Source organism: Bos mutus, chromosome 10, assembly GCF_027580195.1.
Source record: "Bos mutus isolate GX-2022 chromosome 10, NWIPB_WYAK_1.1, whole genome shotgun sequence".
Classification (NCBI taxonomy): Eukaryota; Metazoa; Chordata; class Mammalia; order Artiodactyla; family Bovidae; genus Bos; species Bos mutus.
The window spans coordinates 80,873,136-80,893,996 of record NC_091626.1 but is presented as its reverse complement, the minus strand read 5'-3'; the positions used below and the strand labels follow the sequence as shown (position 1 = coordinate 80,893,996).

Sequence of the window (20,861 nt, the reverse complement as noted above, 5' to 3'; positions counted from 1 at the left end):
AATGAGTTCAAATTGACTTGGACTTTAACTCAAGAAGCTTTTAATACAGGACAACAAAAGAATCTATATAACACAAATAAGGTGTAATATAAATATAGTTAAAAGCAGAAGTCACTTTTTAACTTCTTAATAATTGAACATTGAGAAAATATACAAGACATAAGAAAATGTCTACTTGTTCCTCTATATGTATTCACTGCTGCTGCTAAGTCGCTTCAGTCATGTCCGACTTTGTGTGATCCCATAGACTGCAGCCTACCAGGTTCCTCTGTCCATGGGATTTTCCAGGCAAGAGTACTGGAGTGGGGTGCCATTGCCTTCTCCAATGTATTCACTACCCAGTTTCAATTCTTATTAACATATGTCTCATTGTGGTTTTTTCCCTATGCTTCAAAGTAAAACTGCTGAGTGCAAGGGTCAATGGTGTATGTGATTTTATAGATACTGCTAACTGCACTTCTAGAATAAGTTACAGCATTTTGCATCCGAGTTGCTGTATATGAGAGTGTCTCTAGTCTGGTCAAGACAGTATGATGTGAAATTTTGAATTTTTGCCAGTATGTGAGAGATGATATTTCAGTATAGTTCTACTTTTTTAAAAAATTTATTAGTATTATTATTTTTTTTACTTTACAATATTGTATTGGTTTTGCCATACATCAACATGCATCTGCCATGGATGTACATGTGTTCCCCATCCTGAACCCCCCTCCCATCTCCCTCCCCATACCATCCCTCTGGGTCCTCCCAGTGCACCAGCTCCAAGCTTCATGTATCCTGTATCGAACCTGGACTGGTAAGCCAGAAAGAAAAACACCAATACAGTATACTAATGCATATATATGGAATTTAGAAAGATGGTAACGACAACCCTGTATGTGAGACAGCAAAAGAGACACAGATGTACAGAACAGTCTTTTGGACTCTGTGGGAGAGGGACGGGGATGTGGGGGGATGATAGTTTTACTTTTAAAACAGAAGTTCTTCAAATAAAGACAAATGACTTAGTGCATTTATCAGTGAAATAAATATATATTGAGTTGGTCAAAAAAGTTCATTTGGGTTTTTCCATAGCATGTTATGGAAAACTCCAAAGTAACTTTTTGGCCAACCCAATAGTTCTTGGACAGGCCAAAAAAAGGAAAGAAAGGACCAGGACTGAATAAAATAAAAAGAACCTATGCTATACATGTAATCACTGGAGATTAGAAAATTGGTCATCAATTCACATGCTGAGGAGATTAAACAATTAAAGAATGTTATATAAAAGCAGAAGATGACAGATTTACCCAGATGGATTTGTTAATTTCCTAAAAAAAGCATAAGTTACCACATTTTCTTAAGCAGAAGAAGAAAACTGAAGACGTCAATAGCTATGGAACACATTGAAAAAGAGGTTAAAGATACTACCCTATAAATCACAGGACACATTCCATTTTAAGTACAAAGTCTTCCAAAACTTCAAAGAACACATAATGCTAGGGAATAAAAATTCTTTTCTGAATATTTTTACTCATTTTATGAGTCTATCATTGTCTCAGCACCAAAACTGGGTGTAGATAGCACAACTTCAAAACACTACAGGTCAGTTTTACTTGTAAATCTATGTGTAAAACTCCTACATTAAAAAATTAGTACATCAAACCCAGGTTATGATAGTCTCATGTAATATGTTATAAACAGGATTTATGCTAAGTATGCAAATATATTCACATTGGATGCTCTATTAATGGTTTTTAATAGTTGAGATTAAAAGAGGACTTTATTATATATTCTTATTGTAGGGGATTAGATGTTCTCTGCTGAGTTTTTCCATAGTCTCATTAAGGTGGAAAATATCACTAAAGATTCAATTCTTCATAAAATATTTCATAAGTTCTTGTGTCAGATTTCCCTAAATCAATTTGAAACACAGTGTCTGTAATCAGTGGAGGTAAGATGCAGGGTCAGAGCTCTGGGAGCTGAGGGAAAACGGAAAATGATTTGGCTCTCTGAACGGAAACCATTTTCCCTATTCAACAAACCGGCAAACGTCTAATGACAAAGAATCACCATGGGACACGTTAGACCTCCCACAGTCCCAGTCCATTCCCTAGTCCTGAACCAAATAGGGAAATAATAAATTGAGAAAAAGGTGAAATAAAGTGTTGTAAAGAAGAGGTGGTTTGTCTAAGTCAATATTTTTTTTTTATATATATATAGTTTTACATCTGATGCAGCTTTCTTATAGGAGCATTTGATTTGAAAGAAACCGAAACTTGTTTCAACTTTCTGGAGATCTGCAGATAAGTAAACCTGGTAGGTTTTCTTCATTTAGTGTCAAGCACTTGCTTGATACACTTGCTTGGGATTTCTTTCTTTAAAAAGGATTGGGACCTTTAACTAGAGAAAGAAACTTGGAGCAATGGCTTGTCATGCTTGGATTTACAATTTAGTTGAAATTCTTTTTCCTCAACCACATAATATTTACATCCATGTTAGTCTGGCACATAAAATTTTACTTTGGTTATGATAGGAAATGGTTTAAGGATCTGTATCTGTAATATTTAAGCTAAATTTTAAATTTTATTTTAAGGTCTTCTGAGCAGAGGAGGTTTTCTAGAGGCATATCCATGTGCATGCTAAGTTGCGTTAGTTGTGTCCGACTCTGTGTAACCCCATAGACAGTAGCCTGCCAGGTTTCTCTGTCCATAGGATTCTCCAGGCAAGAATACTGGAGTGGGTTGCCATTTCCTTCTCCATAACATTTTATATTTATAGCAGTTTATCCCGGCCCAGTCCAACACATAGACAAAAATGGCACTCAGTAGGCTACAGTGTTACTCTCCCTGAGGATTTCCGGCATTTTTCTTCTCCTCCTTCCACACTTATTAATTTCTCATTCACTTTCACTAATAGAAAGTTGTCATTTCATAGGAGACTGACAAAATTAAAAGATATGATCAAGAATGCTTGCTTAGACCCATAATTACTCCTTTTGGATACAAATTCCCTTCCCCACAAGAGAATGCAATAGAGGATGCCCGTTCCACTCCAGGTGATAGTTAGTGACCTAGATGTCCTTTGGAATGTTTAGGTTATTTCATGACAGCATTTATTGTTCATTCTCTTGATTATTTTTTTACATTCAAAATTTTGGGAGAATCTTTGCAAAGCATCAGATAGCAATAACTCATCTAGAAATTATTATCAGACAATAAAATTTTCCAGGCTAATATATTTTAAACTTATCTCTTTAAGCAAAATGCATTAACCAAATATATATGACCTCATATGTTTTTAACTAGAAAAGGCCCTTATTATCAAATTCATTTATGTTACATTAAGTAATATTAAATACGATTTTACATCAACTGTCTAAACTCAGCTCCTCTCATCTTTCAATCTGGATAATTCCATTTGTCACAAACTCCTAAACCATATTTTTTAGATTCTATTAGAGACTTTATTATCAAGGATTGTGGAAAGGGTTTTAAAGCCCTGGGATGAGGTTCTGGATGTGTTGCTGACTAGTAATATAATATTGAGCATATTAGTTAACTTTTCTAATACTCTATTTCCACATATGAAAAATGTGGACAATAATCTCCTCCTCACCAGATTATTATAAGTACTCTAATGCACACAAATGTGAAAACACTTCCAAACTAAATAGTTTTGCCCACTGACATTATGCTTTTTACACTATTTTTTACAGAGACTGACCCTTATCACTTCTAATTATAACATAAAAAATGAAAAGTGAGACCAGGTTCTTGTGCTTCTAAACATATTTTTTTAAGGAATTCTCAAACTCTTATCTTCTTAAAAGCTCTCTCTGTATTCTTCCAGAGAAGCTGCAGAGAGAACATAGGCAGAAAGGATTATTTTATAATCTATTGGCAAAGTGTTTATTTGCTCAGTTGTGTATTATCTTGTAATTCGTGTTTTCACTTATTGTTTATCTCAACTTTTGCCTAATTAGAAGTCATCGTGTTGCTGGATATTTTTAAAAGGAGATATCTTATTTCACTAGGTCCAAGAAATTCTAGACAAAACCTATAAATTCCATATACTGAATATAATTCATCTTTTGGAAGGTTTTTGAATTGATAAGTGACATGCTACACTTTGCCTTCAAATGATCTATGTTAACTAAATCAGATCTTTACATTTCATGGCTGTCACCTTATCTATTGATGTTCTGTACTGTATTCTGGTCATCTCAGTTTACTTCTTTTCATATGATACAATGTTAGTTTCAAAGGACTGTACTTCAAACCAAAACAGCTATAATAACTTCAGAGACAACATAGATTAATTGGTTTTAATGATGTGGTAGTGGGAATTAAATAATAGAGAAAGGACAGAGGCAAGAGGAGAGAGACCCTAATAGCAAAAGTCGCAGGTCTTTTCCTTGTAAGTGTGGCCTCTGAGACTTCTCTAAGAATTGAAGCTGCTTGTGGATAATCCCAAATGGATAATGAAAATCAGCCAGGCAATAAGGCAATACAGGATTCTGGATACCTTAGCTCCTCCTATTAATTGTTGTATTTGCAATGTAGATTTATTGTTTTGTTTAGCCTCATATTTGACCCACAAGTGTATAAAATAAAGTGTTGATTTACTGCATCTGCACCTCTTAGCTATCCTTCATCAGTAAGGATAATTGAGAGAAGAATCTCTCTGTTAAAATTATAGATAAAACATTTTCTATTAGAAACAACTCTAGAGCATTTTATTTTATTTTATTTTATTTTTAAACTTTACAAACTTTACAAAATTGTATTAGTTTTGCCAAATATTGAAATGAATCCGCCACAGGTATACATGTGTTCCCCATCCTGAACCCTCCTTCCTCCTCCCTCCCCATACCATCCCTCTGGGTTGTCCCAGTGCACTAGCCCCAAGCATCCAGTATTGTGCATCGAACCTGGACTGGCAACTCATTTCATACATGATATTATACATGTTTCAATGCCATTCTCCCAAATCTTCCCACCCTCTCCCTCTCCTACAGAGTCCATAAGACTGTTATATACATCAGTGTCTCTTTTGCTGTCTCGTACACAGGGTTATTGTTACCATCTTTCTAAATTCCATATATATGCGTTAGTATACTGTATTGGTGTTTTTCTTTCTGGCTTACTTCACTTTGTATAATAGGCTCCAGTTTCATCCACCTCATTAGAACTGATTCAAATGTATTCTTTTTAATGGCTGAGTAATACTCCATTGTGTATATGTACCATAGCTTTCTTATCCATTCATCTGCTGATGGACATCTAGGTTGCTTCCATGTCCTGGCTATTATAAACAGTGCTGCGATGAACATTGGGGTACATGTGTCTCTTTCCCTTCTGGTTTCCTCACTGTGTATGCCAAGCAGTGGGATTGCTGGATCATAGGGCAGTTCTATTTCCAGTTTTTTAAGGAATCTCCACACTGTTCTCCATAGTGGCTGTACTAGTTTGCATTCCCACCAACAGTGTAAGAGGGTTCCCTTTTCTCCACACCCTCTCCAGCATTTATTGCTTGTAGACTTTTGGATCGCAGCCATTCTGACTGGTGCATTTTAAATTAATGTTGAGAAGAACCATTAGGATCAGGGTCTACTTTTCTTGCTCCTGATAAATATGAATGTTTTTCTTTGTAGGTACTTCATGAACCAAGAAAATAAATCTAGGGTGGCTGAGTTTGTGTTGCTGGGGCTCTCCAGTTCCTACGAGCTCCAGTATTTCTTCTTCATGTTGTTTAATTTCTTGTATATCATCATTGTGCTGGGCAACCTCCTCATTGTACTCACAGTGATCTCTGAACCTGCCCTGCATACACCTATGTACATAATGCTCAGTAATCTTTCCATTCTTGATGTCTTTCTGGCCACTTATGCAACCCCCAAGATGATTCATGATTTCCTTCATGAACCCAAGACCATCTCCTTCGAGGGCTGCATGGCCCAGATATTCTTACTCCATGTCTTTGCTGGTGGTGAGATGGTGCTCCTTGTAGCTATGGCATATGACAGATATGTAGCCATATGCAAACCTCTCCATTATGCAACCATCATGAACTTGTGCAAATGTACAGGTCTGGTAGTAGGCTCTTGGGTGATTGGGGTCATGCACTCGTTGAGCCAATTAGCTTTCACTGTAAACCTCCCCTTCTGTGGTCCAAATGTTGTGAACAGTTATTACTGTGACCTTACTTTGGTCATCAAACTTGCCTGTACGGATACGTATGTCCCTGAAGTGTTGATGCTTTTGGATAGTGGTCTCATGGGAGTGGCTTCATTCTTGCTGTTGCTGGTCTCCTACACAGTCATCCTGGTCACTGTGCAACGTCGTTCCTCAACGGACATGACCAAGGCCCACAGCACTCTGACTGCCCACATCATTGTGGTTACCCTCTTTTTTGGGCCCTGTATCTTCATCTATGCCTGGCCTTTCAGCAACTTCCCAGTGGATAAAGTCCTTTCTGTGTTCTCTACAGTTTTCACACCTATATTGAACCCCATAATCTACACATTGAGAAACAAAGAGGTGAAACTGGCAATGCATAAACTGAAGACCCGCTATGTATGTTCTAGGCTCCCTTCTCAACTCTCTCTCCTAAGACTAGATGTGTTGAGTTGAGTAGACAGAAATACACTTGAGGAAACACGGATTGTCTCTTTTCCTGGTAACCACCATCATTTTAAAAAATACTTTATTTGCTCAAAGTGATAAAGATAATGTATGTTCTTTGTTAAATATCTATTGTAAAGAAGCTTCCATACAATTATGCATTCTCTAACCACAATTATTTTTGATATAGTTTTATAGTTTATAGTTAATTTGCTTATATTTGCTACCTAATGTCAATGAAAAGATATTTCACAAACTATTGTATAATTTAAATTGTATGAATATGTTACCTGCACAAACACAGACATGTAGATCAATGGAACAGAACAGAGAGCCTAGAAATAAAAACATTTAATTATGGTCAATTATTGTTTAGTCGCTAAGTCATGTGCAACTCTGTGACCCCATGGGCTGCAGCATGCCAGACTTCCCTGTCCTTCACTTTCTCCTGGAGCTTGCTCAAATTCATGTCCATTGAGTCAGTGATGTTATCTCATCTCTCATCCTCTGCTGCCCTCTTCTTTTGCCTTCAGTCTTTCCCAGTATCAGTCTTTTTCAATGAGCTGGCTCTTCTTATTAGCTGGCCAAAGTATTGGAGCTTCAGTTTCAGCATCAGTCCTTCCAATGAATATTCAGGGTTGATTTCCTTTAGGATTGACTGGTTCAATCTCCTTGCATTCCAAGGGACTCTCAAGAGTCTTCTTCAGTACGACAATTCAAAAGTAGTCACTCTTCTGCGCTCAGCAATTCTGTGCTCACAACCACACATGAGTATTGGTAAAAACATATCTTTGCCTATACAGACCTTCATTGGCAAAGTGATTTCTTTGCTTTTTAATATGCTGTCTAGGTTTGTCAGAGCTTTCCTTCCAAGGAGCAAGGATCTTTTAATTTCATAGCTGCATTCACTGTCTGCAGTGATTTATGGTCAATTAGTCTACAACAAAGGAAGCAAGAATATACCATAGAGAAAAGACAGTCTCGTCTATTCAAGGCACAGCCATTTACTTTTCTGTACTTTGTTAGCAGATGAAGAATTATCAAATAAATGCTGTTTTAACTTCGGGAACATTTTTGTCTGTTTCTTTCTTCTCATTTTATAGTAATTAATCTGTTATCCTGCAATTAATATTTCCCTCTTCCAGTATTAATTAGTAATTCTAATGATAGTGTATTATCCTTTTAAGTAGTCTTTTCCCAGTTATTTTTAAGGGATATTTGATCAATACATACATTTTATGTATCAGAATATGTGGTAGAAAACACGATTATAACAACTAGTAGAATATTCACCATGTGAAAAGTATTGCTCTAAACACACTTCATTTTGTTAAAAAAAAAAATAAAGGCATTCTCTTCAATGAGTGGTGCTGGAAAAACTGGACAGCTACATGTAAAAGAATAAAATTAGAACATTCCTACACCACATGCAAAAATAAACTCAGAATATATTAAAGACCTAAATATAAGACTAGATCCATAAAACTCCTAGAAGAAAACATAAGCAGAACACACTGACATAAATCATAGCAATATTTTTTGGATCTATCTCCTAAAGCAAAGGAAAAAATAAGCAAATGGGACCTAATTAAACTTAAAAGCTTTCTCACACCAAAGGAACTCATCAACAAAACAAAAACACAACCTACTGAATGGGATAAAATATTTGCAAATATGACTGATAAGGGGTTAACAGCCAAAATATGTAAGAAGCGTCATACAATTCAGCATCAAATAAAGCAATGTCCTGATTTAAAAATGGACAGAAGAACTGAATAGACATTTCTCCAAAGAGGAAATGCAGAAGGCTAATAGGTATGTAAATAACAAGTGGGGAGGATCTGGAGAAAAGGGAACCCTTGTGCACTGTTGATGTGAATGTACATTGGTATAGTTACTGTGGAAAAATATGGAGGTTTCTCAAGAAACTAAAGAATAGAACTACCATATGACCCAACGATTTCACTTCTGAATATATATTCAAAGAAAATCTCCTTCCCCAAACACTACTTCAAAATGATACATGAACCCCAGTGTTTGTGGCCTCATTATTTACTATTGCCAAGATATGGAAGCAACCTAAGTGTCCATCAACAGATGAACAGATAAAGAACATGCAGTATATCTATATACATTGGAATACAGCTCAGCCATTTGCACCAACATGGATGAAGTTTGGGGGTGTTATGCTAAGTGAAATAAGTCAGACAGAGAAAGAAGCACTGTATGATATCACCTATATGCAGACCCATAAAAGATTTATACAACACAGATATGAACTTTAGACACTTGGCAATAAGACAAGGACAGCAAAGGATGAGATGGTTGGGTGGCATCACTGACTCAATGGACATGAGTTTGAACAAACTCTGGGAAATAGTGAAGGACAGGGAAACTTGGCGCGCTGGAGTCCATGGGGTCACAAAGAGTTGGAAATGACTAGGTGACTGAACAACAATAACAATAAAATTAGAACAAAACCTCCATCGTATATGTTATTAATCAGGTAATTACTGAGTCCTAAAGTGGATGTTCAAGCTGGTTTTAAAAAAGGCAGAGGAACCAGAGAGCAACTTGCCAATATCTGCTCAGTTCAGTTCAGTTCAGTCGCTTAGTCATGTCCAACTCTTTGCGACCCCATGAATCGCAGCACGCCAGGACTCCCTGTCCATCACCAACTCCCGGAGTTCATTCAGACTCATGTCCATCGAGTCTGTGATGCCATCCAGCCATCTCATCCTCTATCATCCCCTTCTCCTCCTGCCTCCAATCCCTCCCAGCAGCAGAGTCTTTTCCAAAGAGTCAACTCTTTGCATGAGGTGGCCAAAGTACTGGAGTTTCAGCTTTAGCATCATTCCTTCCAAAGAAATCCCAGGGCTGATCTCCTTCAGAATGGACTGGTTGGATCTCCTTGCAGTCCAAGGGACTCTCAAGAGTCTTCTCCAACACCACAGTTCAAAAGCATCAATTCTTTGGTGTTCAGCTTTCTTTATAGTCCAACTCTCACATCCATACATGACTACTTGAAAAACCATAGCCTTGACTATACAGACCTTTGTTGGCAAAGTAATGTCTCTGCTTTTTAACATGCTATCTAGGTTGGTCATAACTTTTCTTCCAAGGAGTAAGCGTTTTTTAATTTCATGGCTGCAATCATAGTCTGCACTGATTTCGGAGCCCCAAAAATTAAAGTCTGTCACTGTTTTCACTATTTCTCCATCTATTTGCCATGAAGTGATGGGACTGGATGCTATGATCTTTGCTTTCTGAATGTTGAGTTTTAAGCCAACTTTTTCACTCTCCTCTTTCACCCACATAAAGAGGCTCTTTAGTTCTTCTTTGTTTTCTGCCATAAAGGTGGTGTCATCTGCATATCTGAGGATGTTGATATTTCTCCCAGCAATCTTGAATCCAACTTGTGCTTCCTCCAGCCCAGCATTTCTCATGATGTACTCTGCATATAAGTTAAATAAGCAGGGTGACAATATACAGCCTTGACATACTCCTTTTCCTATTTGGAACCAGTCTGTTGTTCCATGTCCAGTTCTAACTGTTGCTTCCTGATCTGCATGCAGGTTTCTCAAGAGACAGGTCAGGTGGTCTGATATTCCCATCTCTTTCAGAATTTTCCAGTTTATTGTGATCCACACAGTCAAAGGCTTTGGTATAGTCAATAAAGCAGAAATGTTTTTCTGGAACTCTCTTACTTTTTTGATGATCCTGTGGATGTTGGCAACTTGATTTCTGGGTCCTCTGCCTTTCTAAAACCAGCTTGAACATCTGGAAATTCACAGTTCACATATTGCTAAAGCCTGGGTTGGAGAATTTTGAGCATTACTTTGCTAGCGTGTGAGATGAGTGCAATTGTGTGGTAGTTTGAGTATTCTTTGGCATTGTCTTTCTTTGGGATTGGAATGAAAACTGACCTTTCCCAGTCCTGTGGCCACTGCTGAGTTTTCCAAATTTGCTGGCATGTTGAGTGCAGCACTTTCACAGCATTATCTTTTAGGATGTGAAATAGCTCAGTGAAACTAAGCCATGCCATGTAGGGCCACCCAAGATGGATGGGTCATCGTGGAGAATTCTGACAAAACGTGGTCCACTGGAGAAGGCAAAGGCAAACCACTTCAGCAGTCTTGTCTTGAGAACCCCATGAACAGTATAAAAAGGCAAAAAGATAGGACACCAAAAGATGAACTCCCCAGGTCAGTAGGTGCTCAATATGCTACTGGAGATCAGTGGAGAAGTAACTCCAGAAAGAATGAAGAGACGGAGCCACAGCAAAAACAACACCCAGTTGTGGATGTGACTGGTGATGGAAGCAAGGTCCGATGCTGTAAAGAGCAATATTGCATAGGAACCTGGAATGTTAGGTCCATGTATCAAGGCAAATTGGAAGTGGTCAAACAGGACATGGCAAGAGTGAATGCTGACATTCTAGGAATCAGTGAACTAAAATGGACTGGAATGGGTGAATTTAACTCAGATGACCATTATATCTACTACTGTGGGCAGGAATCCCTTAGAAGAATGAAGTAGCCATCATGGTCAACAAGAGTCCAAAATACAGTACTTGGATGCAATCTCAAAAATGACAGAATGATCTCTGTTCGTTTCCAAGGCAAACCATTCAATATCACGGTAATCCAAGTCTATGCTCTGACCAGTAACACTGAAGAAGCTGAAGTTGAACGGTTCTATGAAGACCTACAAGACCTTTTAGAACTAACATCCCCAAAAGATGTCCTTTTCATTATAGGGAACTGGAATGAAAAAGTAGGTCCACCTTAGGTAATAAAAAAATGTATCTTAGACTATCTTCTGATCAGTGGAAGCTCTGGTATTTTTATCTTTCTCTGGAAAGTCCTTATAGTGAGGCTTGCTTATTTTAAGGAGTTAAAGTGAGGGATAAGATATCTCCTATTACAAGGAACATGCAAAAGAGATTAGCTTATTTATAAGGTGTCCTTAGTCTGGTATTCAGAGAAGGCAATGGCAACCCACTCCAGTACTTTTGCCTGGAAAATCCCATGGACTGAGGAACCTGGTAGGCTGCAGTCCTTGGGGTCGCTAGGAGTCACACACGACTTAGTGACTTCACTTTCACTTTTCACTTTCACACATTGGAGAAGGAAATGGCAACCCACTCCAGTGTTCTTGCCTGGAGAATCCCAGGGATGGGGAAGCCTGGTGGGCTGCCGTCTACAGGGTCGCACAGAGTCGGACACGACTGAAGCAATTTAGCAGCAGCAGCAGTAGTTGGTATTAGACTAACTAGATGAAATAGAAATTTCATAGAGTTATCTCAGAGGTTTGCTGAAAAATCTCATTCCTGACCTTCCCTCACCCTTTCAGTGATATTTAAAAGGTATTTGTAAAAAAGACATGCATTAATATGTGTCTTCATAAATACATATTAAAAAGATGAAGAGCCCATTAGAAAATGGGCAAAAGACATGGAAAAACAATTGTGGAGTGAAAAAAATACAAATGGACAATTCAGGGATTAGTGGTTAACTCCGCTAATAATCATTAAATACATCCATATATCAGTGAGATGCGTTTTCTTTTCTTTGGGGAGCTGTGTTGTGTGGCTTGTAGCATCTTAGTTTCCTGACCAGGGATTGAACCCAGGCCCACAGCACTGAAAGCATGGAGTCCTAACCACCGGACTGCCAGGGAATTCCCAAGATGCATTTTTCATGTAGCAAATTAGCAAAATTAAAAAACCAAACTATAATACACTGTCTTGTCAAGAGAATGGGAGGTGAAGAATGGGCATTCTGATATATCATTTTAGTGAGATAAATTTTGGTATAGTTAATTTAAAAACTCTGACGTGCATAATTATAATGATGTATCCTAAATAAATAATGTATATAATCATAAAATTATGTTGCAGAAACCAGTCCTTGAGAAACCAAACACCACACTTGGAGAGTTGGAGAACTCAGGTTTATTACGCTGGTGGGCCCAGAGGAGTTAACACGCTAAGCTCTGAGCCCTGAACAAAGGGGTTACAGAGCTTTTATACATGGACAGGCATGATTAAGTGGGTTTGCCGGTTCGCAGGGGCTGGGTGATTGCAAAGAACAGGACAAGGGTAAGTGAGATAAGCTCCAGTTCCTAGTATTGTGAGTCCCCACTTTCTGAGACCTACGTGATCCAGACTTTGCAAGGAGGAAGCTGAGTTACAGAGGCAGAAGAAGCAGGAGGTTATGTAAAATTTTAATGTTTTCTCTTCAGTTATAGCTAAATAAAAGCAAGATACAGGGAGGGAGGAGGGAGGAGGGTTCAGGATGGGGAACACGTGTATACCTGTGGCAGATTCATGTTGATATATGGCAAAACCAATACAGTATTGTAAAGTTAAAAAAGAAAAGAAAAGAAAAGAAAAAAAGCAAGGTTATTATACATTAATAATATAGAAAATTAAAAATGTCTGTATAATAAAATACAACAAATATATTTTAAAAAGTTGTATAAAATTATTATATTGACCTGGGAGATATTTATTATATAATGTTAAGTGGTAGGTTTAAAATAATATGTACTGTGTATATAATGGTATACCTTTTATATATACAGTTATCTCTGTGTTCTCATTACAGATAATTTTTATTCTTATTTCTTATTTGACTTTTCTAAATTAAAAAATAGAATCATTAATTAAAAAGTGGTTTACTTTTTTTTTCTGATTGGAAAGATAATATATACTCATTGCAGAGCAACAACAACAACAACAAAAACTTCAGCAAACATAGAAATATATAAGGGATAAATTTATTGCATTCTTTCACTCAGAGATAACCACCATTAACACTTTAGGGTAGACCTTTATAAGCTTTCTGTGTATATAACACTAGCAAGAGTTTTGTATACAGATGATTTTAGTACATGGGTCTCAGACTGCTCTAAAAAGTTTCCTTAATTTCAGATCAAGAAACAGAGGTTTGGACAGTTAAGAGTACTACTTTATCTGACTGCAGGTTTTACTAGCTATCTGTGTAAAGGATGACCTTGAATTCTTAAGTTGGAGCAGTCAAAAGGGGAAAGATCCACTGAGTTGGTGGACAAAGGAAAGTAGAGACAGAGGAACTAAGTGAAGGGTAGTGATAGTCGCTCAGTTGTGTCTGACTCTTTGTGACTACAGGGACTATAGCCCACCAGGCTCCTCTGTCCCTGGAGTTCTCCAAAGATAGACTTTATTTACTATTTTGATTATTTTGCCTAAGGTGAAAAATAGGCTCTGTGTAAAGAGGTGCCACTAAAGTGCATGGAATAACCATTCTCTTAAGTGGGATGATATCAAATATCACACTTTGATACTTAAGTACTACATTAATTAACACATGCAAATATTTTATCATAGATGGAACAAAGGCATTGTACCTAACAACTACTGAATATCTTTTATGGGCCAAGTATTGTTATAAGTTTAACAAAGGTGGACCTTATGAGGCCTTCCCCAACAGGCCTTCCCCCACAGCCTCTGCTTTAGCTACTCTCTGAAGTACCTAGATAATAGTATTTGATGCACATTTCCTGAGTTGTTTTATCCAGTGGAAGATGTTAAGTACTTGATGCCCAGGAGCACGTAGCCCCAGGCCTCCTGGAGCCTAAAGATTGATGCTGTTAACCCTTATGACACTGCCCTGTTACCTTGCCGTCAGCCAACCAGAGGACTGTGCATGAGATGGATGATCAAAAACCTTGCAGCCCTTGTCCCTCATCTGGCTTTTAAAAATGCCTGTATTTTTGGGCTTGAGTCACCAGTCTCCTTTCATGGCCCTTCTATAAAGCTTTCTCTGCTACAAACTCTGAAATTTTGGTTTGTTTGACCTCTCTGTGTGTCAGGTGCATGAACTTGGGCTGACATTAAGTGTTTTATCTATTAATATTATATTATAGATATTCCCTACAATCCAAAAATAGGGCATATCAGTGAAACATTTGCAAGCAAAAATGGCATAAAGTGAAGCGGTAATTACCGGAAGACATAACTTGCTAATGGATGAACAAATGACCTGAGATAAAACACAGATGCTCAGATACAGTTCACAGGTATGGTAGCCAGATGCTAAGAACCTAAGTGCAGTCCTGGGAAGAAGCTTGGCAGTGCCACTTCTTGCTATTCAAGGATCCTGAAGCCTCTATAACAATTCACTGTAAAACAAATGCCAAACACTATTTTAGCTTTTCTCCTTTTTTTATAAAAGCAAAAGTCTTCTTTGAATTTAAGTTAGCAAAACAGGCAATAATATGTCTTTTTCTGTAAAGCAAACTTTGAATAAGCAGGGACACTTGTAATTCTTTTAATCTTTACAAAAATCCTATGAGTCATATATTATCATTTTCTCCAGTTTACAGTTGAAAGCCCAGAGTTTAATTAATATACCCAAGGTCATATTGCTAGAAATTACAAGACAATTTTTTGAAAGCTGTCAGTATGAGTTTAGAGTTTCTTTCCTGTTTCAGGAATTGTGATGATTGGTAAACTTCTATTTTTAAGAATAAAACTATCATGCTCCAATGCAGAGACAAAAGCCGAGTTATCCAGTCATTAAAAAATAAATGATTGTATACAACATGTATTTTATGTGCTAATAAGGAAGTAAGTATGTTGAGAGGGATTTGACACCAAGCTTGGCCTTGCTCATTTTCTCTTCCAATCATATGATATATTTCTATTTCACTTTACAGGAACATTTCCAATCCAATTTCAGAAATTTGAAACCATGGACCAAGAAAATAATTCAGGAGTGACTGAATTTGTATTGCACAGTCTTCCAGGTTCTTTCTGTTTTTCATTTTTTACACTCTTCTATTTATCTATTGTGCTGGGAACCTCCTCGTAGTGCTCACAGTCTTCTCTGAACCTTCCCTACACACACCCATGTACTTTCTACTCAGTAACCTCTCCTTCATTGATGTGTGTCTGTCCACCTTTGCTACCCCCAAAATGATTGTTGACTTCCTTGTGGAGCACAAGACCATCTCCTTTGAAGGCTGCATGGCCCAGATATTCTTCCTGCACATCTTTGCCGGTGGTGAGATGATGCTTCTTGTGGCCATGGCATATGATAGATATGTGGCCATATGTCCCTCCTGCATTATGCCACCATCATGAATATGCACAAGTGCATAAGCCTTGTGGTGGGCTCCTGGCACACTGGGTTCTGCACTCAGTAAGTCAGTTGGTCTTCACAGTAAACCTCCCATTCTGTGGCCCCAACAGAGTGGACAGTTTTTTCTGTGACCTTCCCCTGGTTATCAAACTTGCCTACACAGACACCTTCACTCTTTAGGTTCTGATGCTTTCAGATAGCGGTCTAATGGCCATGTGCTCCTTTGTGCTCTTACTGGTCTCCTACACGGTCATCCTGGTCAGTGTGCGGCAGCGTTCCTCAGCAGGCATGGCCAAGGCAAGGGCCACCCTGACTGCCCACATAGCCGTAGTAACCCTCTTCTTTGGGCCCTGCATCTTCATTTATGCCTGGCCTTTTAGCAGTCTCCCAGTGTATAAGTTTCTCTCAATATTTTATACAGTTTTTACTCCTCTTTTAAACCCCTTGATCTATACCTTGAGAAATAAGGAGGTAATATCAGCAATGCAAAAACTAAGGCACCAACAGGTGAGTTCCTAATGGTCTTCCAGTTCTCCTTTGTGGCAAACAGCAGCCCATAATAATAGCCAGGTTAGTGTACCTTCTTCTGTGAATTAGTTATGTCTCAAATACCATAGGACACATTTTCTTCCTTTTCATATCTTTTGCTTACAGAACAGCAAACTAGCCATCTTAGATAATAGAAGAATAGGACACCCTGTCTTTTGCTTGTGAAATAATTTTTTTTAATTTCATGGCAAAATTATTTATAGTGTTGGGAAAGGCTGTATTTTCCCTTTTATCCCCTTTGAGGTCTTGTGGATAAACTAGTAATAAAAGTTGACACAAAGCAAATTAACAGGAGAAAAAGAAACACATTTTAATTCATCCACATGAAACTCTCATAGAAATGAAACCTAATAAGAGGCCAAAGCAGGCAGATTTCATACATTTTAGACAAAAAACAAACAAACAAAAAACAATAAATTTGTGAGGAATTGACAGGACAAAGAAACTTAGGATTTGGGTGCCCAATTAATGAAGAATCTAAACAGAGTTTGCACTTGGGGTAGTAAATTAAAGAAGTAACAAGGTTTGTTTCTGTAGGCTTCTTGATCCACTTCTGTCTTTGGTGATAAGGGTGTCCTTCTACCTCCAGATACAGAGGGCAAAACCCTCATATAAGAGATTTTCTACTTTCAGCAGACAGAAATGCGGGTCAGTCAGGGTGTCCTTCTTGCACTGGTCATTTCTTAAGTAACTTTAAGAATCAATATAGTAACTTTAATAATCAGTATGCCATTGAGGCACATTTTGAGGCAACCTACTATGGACACCAACAATAATATTAAAAGTCCTCTTTTTCTAAGTCTTTTTTTTTCTTGTAGATTATTGGTGGAAACGTAAATTGGTGCAGTAAAAAACAGTGTTAAAAAACTAAAAATAGAACTGCTATATGATTTAGCAATTCCACATCTAAGTGTATATATATATATACACACACACACACACACATATCTGGAAAAAATGAAAGCACTAATTCAAAAAGATATACACACCTTGATATTCACAGTAGCCCTGTTTACAATAGCCATTATCAGAAGTAACACAAGTGTTCATCAACAGATAAATGGATTAAAAAGATGTGAGATATATATATATATATATATATATATATAAAAAACAATGGAATATTACTCAACCATATAAAAGAATGAAATTCTGCCATTTGCAGCAATGTGGATGGACCTAGAGAATATTACATTTAGTAAAATAAGTTAGAGAAAAACAAATACACTATGATATCACTTATGTGCATTATTTAAAAAATAATACAAATGAAGGCATACAGTAAAACAGAAACACATTCACAGATATAGAAAGCAAACTAGTGATTACCAGTGGGGAGAAGAAATGGGAGAGGGGCCTGTTAGGGGTCTGGAATTAAGAGATACAAATGACTATGTGAAATTGAAAGTGAAGTTGCTCAGTTGTGTCCAACTGTTTGTGACCCCATGGACTGTAGCCTACCAGGCTCCTCCATCCATGAAATTTTCCAGAAAAGAGTACTGGAGTGGGTTTCCATTTCCTTCTCCAGGGTATCTTCCCAACCCAGGGATTGAATCCAGGTCTCTGGCATTGCAGGCAGACATTTTACTGTCTGAGCCACCAGGGAAGCCAAAAATACACAAATGACTGTGTATAAAATAGATATGCAACAGGGATACATTGTATAGCACAGAGTATTATAGCCATTATCTTGTAATAACTTCTAATGGAATATAAACTGTAAAAATACTGAATCAATATGCTGTACTCCTGAAACTAATATAATATTGTAAATCAACTATATGTCAATAAAAGTCATATTTTCCTTAAAAAAAGTGATCAAATTAATGCTTCTTCTAATCTACTTGGTAAATATGGAGATGTACAAAATACTAAAATTATGTATAATATGTAAATCATATTTTTGAGTTTTAGGATAGTAATTAATTTACAATTATTTTCCAGCCATCATCTTATCTGGTATCATTATTATCATAAATTTTACAGATGAGGAAAACTTGGCACAGTTCTCACCATTTTAGTTGACAGAATAAGTCCTTCTGATTGTAGACCTCATTCCCTGTCTCTTCTTTCTTCATATATGTATATAAACACAAACAACTGTATTCCTTGCTATTCAAGCTATTTTTATCTGAAGTCAGGAACTACACTGAGATAATTTTTTGTATATTGGCAGATTATTTCTTGCAATCTAAAGTCTCATTGCAAACTAACCAACTTTAGAGATCAAAGAGCACATAGGTTATGTTGCAGAACTCATCTGAACTCAGAAACCAAATAGATTTGCATACTTAAACAATGTTACAAATACTAAAACATGACTTCTCAAGCAATGTTTACATATTTCAGTGTATTAAATCAAAGTTCAGAAATGAGACTTAAATTTGGCTATTCAAAGAGTACATACAAAAATAGACATCTTTCCATATAAAAGGAGAGGATTGTTTCTAATAGTGTTAAATGTGTGACTTTGCTCTGTGTATTCTCCTTCCTATCTCCATGCCATGCCCTCCAATTTATGTTGACCAATAAAACATAGTATTTTAAGGCTCTTTCAAAGTATAAAATCATTATTTTGAATTTTCAAAAATTTTAACTTTTTAAAACTTAAATTTAATGTTCAATTCTTATTCATAGTGTAACCTTCTTTCACCAATTAGAAAACTGAGAGTGTCATACAAATTAATTTAGTTGAACACACTCATAATTGGCAAGAAGAAGAAATGAGTCAAGTAACTTTAACTTCTGACTTCTAGTCTTTGAAAGAAAGTCCATGCCCAAAGGCAAGTTATGCTTTTGATATAGCATATATAGAAGAAATAGTTTTATGGAATAGGATTTAATGCCAATTATATTTTAAACAGTTTGAGACTCATTTTTTTCTCCATAACTTTACCATTCTGTATGGTTCTGTTGATTCTTCTGTAAAACATAGACTTAAAAGATAATAACCTAATATAGGACTGAGTCATACAATAATGGAAATGATAAAGCAAAACACATATTCAATGATCACATAAAGTTTATAAGTTGTGTTTTTATATATCATCTCATTCCATCCTTGCAAAATATCTATGGATTAGAAAACCAAGCTTATACCTTTATTGGCAACACTATTGAAACTTAAAAAAATAGTAAAAATACTTATGAGTTTTTGGTATTATTTAACAGAAATGAAGGACATCATGATATCTGAAATAGTGGAAGTTTGAGGAGGGGAATGTTGATGGAAAGTGACTGTAGGTCATGAAAATGATGGGCAGTGCTTGGCTATCAGGGGTAAATTTTGTTTGTGCAGGACTGTTTGGGTCTGGGAACTTCATGAAAGTATGGACTAGCAGAGAAAACTAAGTAGCACAAGGAAAAGACCAAAATATCTGTCTTCACTCCAAACTTATGGATATAAAAATGCTTCCTCTTGGAAATTACAATAGTGGGATTACCCACATATAAGTTTAGAGTTTGAATTTATATGCTGTGTATATTTTTAACACAATTACCTGATAAAATCACATATGATATTGAGAACTCAGGGGCTTCCATGGTGGGCAGTGGTAAAGAATCTGCCTGCCAATGCAGGACATGCAGGAGACATGAGTTCATCCTGGGTCAGGAAGATCCCCTGGAGGAGGAAGTGGCGACCTCCTCCAGTATTCTTTCTGAAGAATCCCATGGACAGAGGAGCCTGGAGGGCTACTGTTCATGGGGTGGCAAAGAGTCGGACACAACTGAGCACAACACAGTACTCAGTATTGAGAACTCAAAGGGACAATGAATTTTGGGTGGCCTTTGGAAAAGCAAAAACAAAAATGCCTCTGAAGGATCACATGGATTTAGACACATGAAGTCCTGCTGCTGAGCACAGAAGAATTGATGCTTTTGAACTGTGGTGTCGGAGAAGACTCTTGAGAGTCCCTTGGACTGCAAGGAGATCCAACCTGTCCATCCTTAGGGAGATCAGTCCTAGGTGTTCATTGGAAGGACTGATATTGAAGCTGAAACTCCAATACTTTGGCCACCTGATGAGAAGAGCTGACTCATTGGAAAAGATCCTGATGCTAGGAAAGGTTGAGAGAAGGAGGAGAAGGGGACGGCAGAGGATGAGATGGTTGGATGGCATCACAGACTCAATGGACATGAGTTTGGGTGGACTCCGGGAGTTGGTGATGGACAGGGAGGCCTGGCATGCTGCGGTTCATGACAAAATAGATTAACCTCCTGTTTCCTCCTCAAATCAGTAGTAAATCTATTAGATATATAAGAAATATGTTCAAAATGACTAAATACATATAGCAAATAAAAAGGAGAAAATATTACCATCATAAAGTAAAAGCAGGTGACTTCTGCCTAGAGTAAAAAGAGTAGACATAATTTTCCATATTCCTCCTGGTAAATATAATTATAATAGTGGACATAATCTATAAAACAAACATTATAAGAAGAGAGACTAGATAGGGACCCAAGGAATGACATAATATAACTTAAAAAGCCAAAAACTCAGAAACTCTAATGAGAAAAGACAAAAAAAAAAAAAAAAAAAATCCTAACAAAATCTTGTTCTCTCAAGCTGAAGAACCAA

The 20,861-nt window shown here is 37.1% G+C and overlaps 1 protein-coding gene and 1 pseudogene across 1 annotated transcript; both read left to right on the top strand.

The window, feature by feature from the left end:
- The first annotated feature begins 5,642 nt into the window (after nt 1-5,642).
- LOC102279136 (olfactory receptor 4K15-like) lies at nt 5,643-7,715 on the top strand. The gene is made up of 2 exons (XM_014482603.2): nt 5,643-6,557; nt 7,635-7,715. Exons 1-2 carry the CDS (start codon nt 5,643-5,645, stop codon nt 7,713-7,715), a joined length of 996 nt encoding a protein of 331 aa, XP_014338089.2.
- Nucleotides 7,716-15,343: 7,628 nt separating this feature from the next.
- Nucleotides 15,344-16,252, top strand: LOC102271492 (olfactory receptor 4K15-like; annotated as a pseudogene).
- Nucleotides 16,253-20,861: the final 4,609 nt, after the last annotated feature.

Excerpts from the sequence above, each read along its gene's own strand:
- LOC102279136 (XM_014482603.2), top strand. The coding sequence starts at position 5,643 with ATGAACCAAGAAAATAAATCTAGGGTGGCTGAGTTTGTGTTGCTGGGG. Across the intron at positions 6,558-7,634 it reads ATAAACTGAAGACCCGCTAT|ATGAAGAATTATCAAATAAA; the intron begins GTATGTTCTAGG and ends CTTTGTTAGCAG.